General features: G+C 31.0%; 1 protein-coding gene and 1 pseudogene across 1 annotated transcript; both read left to right on the top strand.

Annotated features, from left to right (window-relative positions):
• The first annotated feature begins 2494 nt into the window (after positions 1-2494).
• On the top strand, positions 2495-3338 carry LOC125809016 (uncharacterized). Its single transcript, XM_049488693.1, has 2 exons — positions 2495-3005; positions 3178-3338. Exons 1-2 carry the CDS (start codon positions 2495-2497, stop codon positions 3336-3338), a joined length of 672 nt encoding a protein of 223 aa, XP_049344650.1.
• Positions 3339-3449: 111 nt separating this feature from the next.
• On the top strand, positions 3450-4211 carry LOC125809006 (uncharacterized; annotated as a pseudogene).
• Positions 4212-7138: the final 2927 nt, after the last annotated feature.

Below are 7138 nucleotides of genomic sequence, written 5' to 3'. Positions count from 1 at the left end.
GAGGTAATAAGAGGACTTGTAGATAAGACAAATTTCTCCATGAAGTACCAGAGCCCTTCATCTCTAATACGATTCAAAGCCATTAAGTATTTTTGCTTCAGATTCACTAAAATAGGGAGATATGCGAGGAAGAGAAGAATGAAGGCGAGTGAGATAGCCTATGTATCTCAGATACATGTTACTAGATACATTATGAAATGTAGATACACAGGGAGAGAGGCGAGTGAAAGTGAGACAGATGTGAGCAAGAGAGGAGAGAGATGATCGAGATATGAGAGGGGTAATAGAGACAGTTGATATATGTAAATACATTTGAATACAATGTATTCAGAACAAATTACACCTAATTTTAACCTCTTATATCTGAGTATCTGAATTAAGGAACGTAATACTATAAACTAACATAAATTTAAATAATTAGCTCCTAAAATAGTGAAATTTACATTTTTTTAACCATAAAACTTACTTGAGCAAGAACAAATATGAAAATTATGCAAATGGGCTATCTCAATTACGTGGGCCGTGAAAAAAGGCATCAATAAAAGTGATTTGGGTCTGGTTGAAGTGCATAAATATCCATTTTTAGGGTTGTCATTTAACTTATGCTTCCTTTGTAATTTATTTGGAGAAAATTACATAAATACTAGCAACTGTATAAAATATTTCATACTCTATAACTATTAACAACTGAGAAAATTTTACGTATAGCAAATAAAAAATTGCTAATTGTATGCTATAGCAAACTTTGTAAAATTGCAGTCCGTAGCAAAATTATAGTTTGCTATGGACGTGTCTTTCTGTATATTCGCTAGTCATTTTTTTTTATACATTTTGATAGTTTAAAAAAATAAACAAAAAGGCGTTAATTTCGGTTAGAAAAAAAAGGAAAAAAATCACTGAAGTCACGCACGTTCTGTTCCATTCGAATTCCCTTCCTTCTTCGTCATCTTCAACAGTAAGAACTCCATTGTAACTCAATTCAGAAAATGGATCAAGCAATTGACGGTACTACACAAACAATCGAGATCATTGGACTGTAGAGACAGCAACAGGAGGTAATTTCATGACGAAAACATACCCTGATTTTACCTTTTTAGGTCGAAGATGGTGTTCAACATGTATTCAAAATCAGATTTCCTTTTTAACTATAATCAATTTAAGTTGAATGTATATTTAGAGGTGTATATTTTGTTCGAAATAGAGTTTAACACTTATGATTTGTATAGTTAATTTGTAATCTAGAAAATTTTGTGATCTGGAAATTTTCTGGATGAACTTGTTGATTATTTTGAATTTGTGATTGGAGATTCGCTCATTTCACAGTAATATTTGTGTTCAGATTTGTATATTTGCTTAGAGTTTATACGTATAGGTTTTTAGATATGATTCAGTTAGATATGTATAATTCATATATGAAACTATTATGTGTATGTTTTATACAGTGCATCTTCATCATGATTTTGGATATATGATTGTTATACAAATGCAAAAATTTGTACTCTGTGAAAGTAACAATAACACTGCACTTGTATGAAATTGTATAATTGTGTATAAAGTTATATTTTGTGTATATAATTGCTTATATATATAAATGTATATGCAGAATGTGTATATAACCGTTTATATGAGTATGTAATTGGAATATGTATATATGTGAACAACTGAAGTTGTTAGAACTTGTATAAATATACATTATGTTTGTTGTTGAAATTTTTTAATCGTATAAATGTATATGTATATATAACCCTTTTTTTATACAGAAATTTTGAAAATGGCTTCATTAGCTATTTTGGTTATGCATTCCGGTAGATGGGACAATGACAATTGTTACGTTGATTATACAATTGAGGGGGTGATTTTTAAAGAAAGTTCATCGTATAAGGAGTTGTATAGTGTTATTGCAATGCAACTCGGTGTTGATACAAATGTGATTAAGCTGAAAATTGAGTATAAGGTTAAAGAAAGCAAAACGCCAATGTTGATTCACAACGACATGGATGTTAGAGTGTATATCATGCTTAAAAAGGCTGCAGATGACTTCAACAAGTATCCAATTTGTATAAGAAAAATGGATAATAGTAGCAATATCACTGAACTGTGTGAAAGTTCAAATCATTAGAATGATATGATTACATCAATTTGTAATGATGGTATTGCTGATTTTGAGACTATGCAGCTGTCAATTGGTGAATTGGTGTTTTGTGTCTTAGGGTCAGGAGCTGCGATGGAGTCATTTCAAATCCTTGTAATAAGACGTGGAGATTGACCAAGTGCATAAGAACAAAGCCACTTTGAAATCTGTGATGAAAAATTATGCAATTGAAAATAGATTTCAATTTAGAACTGTGAGGTCAAATGCAATCAGGTAACTAGTTTATACAAACAAATACATTACTGTATATGGTGTTCTAGTTATTTGTATATTGATATGTTGTGCTGTATTTGCTGATGTAGTTATACGCTGGAATGTGTTTCTGATGAATGTGAGTGGTTGATGAAAGCATCAAATATCAGCAAGTCTGGAATGTTTAGGATCCGAACATTTAATACAGATCATACTTGTCCTTTGAAGGATAAAGTGTATTCACAAAAACATGCAACAAGCATGCTGATTGGTGGGATCGTTAAGCCTAAGCTTGTTGATCACAAGAGAAAATATACACATTCTGATATTCAGAGTGATGTTAAGATATATTTGGGAGTTGATGTAAATTACTCATTGGCCTGGAGGGCTAAAGAAAAGGCACTGATTTCATTGAGGGGCACCACAATTGCATCTTACAGCAAACTTCCAGCATACTTGTATATGATGGATATTACATATCCAGGCTCGCATATACGTCTAAAGAAAACAGACAAAAATGAGTTCTTGTATCTTTTTGTTGCGTTGAATAATTGTATACAAGGCTTTGATCATTGCAGACCTGTCATAGTTGTTAATGGAAGTCACCTAAGAGGACCGTATAATGGAACATTTGTGGCTGCAAGTACAATGGATGGAGCAGGTATGTTTCATTGTGTTTTTGAATGTATATTTTTGATTTTATGTTAATTTGTATGTAAATAAAAAAGTAGGACATATTTTCCCACTGGCCTATGGTATCATTGATTCGAAAAATGACGCAGTTTTTGTACAACTAAGGGAGGCTTATGGGGAAAAGAGTAATATGTGTGTAGTCTCTGATAGAAATGAGAGCATCATAAAGGCAGTCACAAAAGTGTATAAAAATGTGCCACATTATGCTTGTATGTGGCACTTGTGGTGTAATGTAGAGAAGAAATTTAGGAAGGCATCAAAGGAGCTAAGTCCTGTGTTTTATACTATGGCAAAGACTTGATAGGTTGATGGATACTGTAGAAAAGGTTGATGTAGGTGTCAAAGAGTATTTGGAGCTAGCTGGATATGATAAGTGGTCAAGGTGTCATGCAGAAACTCATGGGGATGGGCTATGACGTCTAACATTGCAGAGAGTATAAATGTTGCATTAGTGTCTGCACGTGAATTACCAATTTTTAATTTTCTAGAAAAGGTTAGACTGATGTTTGGGAGATGGAATCATAACAACAAACACGAGGCAGTCTGCACATTTACTCCGTTAATTGAAAAATTTCAGAAGATACTGATCGAAAATGAAGCAATGAGCACACGAATAGGGGTATGTTTTATGTATATGTAGTGTTAATTAATCAGCTATGCACACAGATAGATATATATATATACAATTGCATAGACTTATACATATAAATAATTCTATTTGTATGAAACAGGTTGTGCCGTCAACTGATATATATACAATGTAACTGATGATGGTAGGAGTTTTGTGGTATGTTTAAAGAATAAAACATGCAGTTGTGGAAAGTTTCAATACGAAGAAATACCATGTGAACATGCTTGGGTTGTACTAAAGCGGAAAAGTCTAGTGGCTGATGGATATTGCTCGGATTTGTATAAACCAAAGACGGTTTTGAAGATTTATGAGATACCAATTTATCCATTGCCTGATGTAGCAGAATGGGTGATACTTGAATACATAATGTATGATGAAGTCCAACCTCCAAAATTCAAAAGACCTCCAGGAAGGCCAAAAAAAAAACCCCGTTCAAAAACAAAACGTGAATTGCTTAGTCTCAAAGGGAAGCATACATGTAGCACATGTGGAGTTGCAGGTCACAATAGGCGTTCATGTAGAAACAGACCTCAAGAAGTTTAATAAGCTCTTTCGATTATATTTGAGTGTAAAATTTGATTTTATAGATACTTGAATGTTATTCTAAATTGGTTGTGTTTAAACTGTATGAGTTGGAATGTTGATGATGGAATAAAATTGTTATGTCCTATTAATTATGATCTTTTTTATCTTCATTTTGTATTCATGCTCTTGTATATAATATGAATTATCGTTGGCGTATATATTGTACATACATCATATACATAAATTCTATATGTATAAATTAAATTGAACATTTTATTATATTTGTATAAGCTGGCTATTGAACATTGTATTCTATTTGTATTAGTTATATTGATTTTCCCTTTCTGAACAGAAAATGTATATTCATAATGAATTAAGGGAATTAAAGATTGTATAAACTTTCGACATTTATACAGTTAATCTGTAAATATATGTTGTTAATTAAGTGGTTTGTATACTTATACTTTATGAACATCCTATAAGCCTAATAATGTAGATGTATATATTCAACATAAATGTACTCCTAGATTTATATTGTTAGTGTATAAACAAACATTGTATAAGTTGATTTGTATAATTAAACTTTATGAACAATTGTATAATCCTAACAAATGTATATTTATATACTCAATATAAAACATGATTATACAATCCAATGACCCACAAACAACAACTTCAGTTTATCATTGTGATATGTATAAACGTAAGTTTTATCTTTCCTTTTTTTACTTGACACATCAATAAGTGTATACATATACACAACATATAAGATACACATAGATTTATACAGTTAATGTATAAATATACATTGTATAATTTAGTTTGTATAATTATTAAAGTGTTAAACTGCATATATAATGAAATTAACAAAAACAAGGAAGTAAAAGACTTAATCGATCAAATGAGTATATTACAATCAAAAACTGAAAGTTCAAAATAGTAAAGGTTGTTATGCATGTCATTTGCATATTCAAAAAAAAAACCCAAAAATTTAGTACTGTTCTAATTAATTGTGATCTTTTCACTACTATCGCAATCCCTGTGAATCCTGATTGGCCTTTCTGGTGCCTCACTATCACTAGTGGCATTGGCTTGGATCTTTTGCACCCCATAGTTCCACAATAAAGAAGCATATTGAATACGTGTGAACTCTGTATCGAAGGAATTTGGCACCCCATTTCCATTATTGATATGGTCTGCATAAGCAACAACATATAGTCCACAATCGCTGAAAATAAAACACATCCAATTTTATGGTCAGTATAAAATTAACAATAACTATTTGAACCAAACCTTATTATCAAACTTTTCAACCAACTGACTCTTGGTGATGGCTTTTTCGACTCCAAAATACTGAAGAATAATCCTGTTTGGTTCTTCGGTATTAAAGACAAAATCCTTCTCATTGTCTGAACATTTTAACCTAGATATTATAGCAAAGTCACAAATGGTGAATCGCAAAGTGGTGCCATTCACATGTATCAGGATTGCATCTTTTGAGCTACCCTCAATTTCTCTCAAAAACATGCACCTAATCAGTTGTGCTTGAACATGACACCTACGAATGCTAGATAATTGGGCAAAACATGTTGTTCCACAAAATTCTTTATACTGTGAACTAGTAAGCTTTGTAGCTAACACTTTCATTACTTCAATATTTGTGTAACACTGCATGTGAGGTATGCGTGTTGGTTCTCTTTTTCCTAAAAACTTAACAACCTGAAAAAATGTATATACAATTTTACTAAAAATACACATGTAAACATAATTAAGACACAAGTACAGATATCAAAATGTATGAAATAGCTTTTAAATGAAAATAACATATACAAGTTTTATAAAGAAAAAATACATTATACAAACTAATTTCAACTGTATAAATGTTTATATTGTATATATAGATAAATTGTTGTACCACTACGAATACAATAATTATTGATATTATACTTATACAAATAAATTCAAATGTATAATTGTTTACATTGTATAAATAGTGAAATACAAGCCATTTATGTATGTGTATAAGTTTGTGGAATTGTATATGTCTAAAGGAACATTATACAAACAGGATCCTTATACAAATGAAAAAACTTATACATAAAACAATGCACAAAACTGTATAAATGTTTATACTCTATATATATTATACATTATACAACCAATTTCAAATGTATAATTGTTTACCTTGTATGTATAGTTAAATAGTTCTATTTTATACATTTAACTTTGGATATTAACATAGTGACTATATAAAACTATATAAACAAACAGTTATAAGACATGAATCAACACAAAAAAATAAGAAAAATATAAAATCGTAACATATACAAAAATAATGATTATACAAATACCTCATCATGCTCCAATAAGTCAGAAACAACAACTTCCTTTCTTTTTGCATTCTCTTTTGTATAATTAGTTGTTTTTTCTTTCCTTTTTTTACTTGACCCAACAGCAGACTGATCTTTCTTACCTCCCTCCACAATTTTGATGTTGGATTGCTTCGATTTTGCACTCATTTCCTCCAATCTGATTGGGTTATTTTTCAATTTGGATTTGATCTCTTGCATTGCGTTGGATTTGGACATTGAACCTGCAACCTCCCCAAAATCCTGAGTTAAACCCAAGGAAAACGATGGGCGTTCAACACCATTTTTGACATGCAAGGGTATACCTCTTGTGAATCATTTAGATGGAGACTGGGCATCCATTGTTTGAAGGAAAACTCTGTAGGAATTACGAACTGATGTGAAAAATAGCTTGAAAAAACTGGAAAAAATAGACAAAAATTTAAATTAATCAATTGAGATAAGTTTTGGCGGTACCTGAAATTTTTGAGGGGATTTTGAAACCGCGATTGAGAACGTGCTGGTGGACATTTGAAATTTCAAACTAATTTTGGGGAGAAAATTTGGGAGAAATTGAAGGAACTAAGAGATATATAT

This window comes from Solanum verrucosum, unplaced genomic scaffold, assembly GCF_900185275.1.
Source record: "Solanum verrucosum unplaced genomic scaffold, falcon-dt-bn FXZP01000699.1, whole genome shotgun sequence".
Classification (NCBI taxonomy): domain Eukaryota; kingdom Viridiplantae; phylum Streptophyta; class Magnoliopsida; order Solanales; family Solanaceae; genus Solanum; species Solanum verrucosum.
This window is presented reverse-complemented; position numbering and strand designations above follow the sequence as displayed.

Excerpts from the sequence above, each read along its gene's own strand:
- LOC125809016 (XM_049488693.1), top strand. The coding sequence starts at position 2,495 with ATGAAAGCATCAAATATCAGCAAGTCTGGAATGTTTAGGATCCGAACA. Across the intron at positions 3,006-3,177 it reads AAGTACAATGGATGGAGCAG|TCTCTGATAGAAATGAGAGC; the intron begins GTATGTTTCATT and ends ATATGTGTGTAG.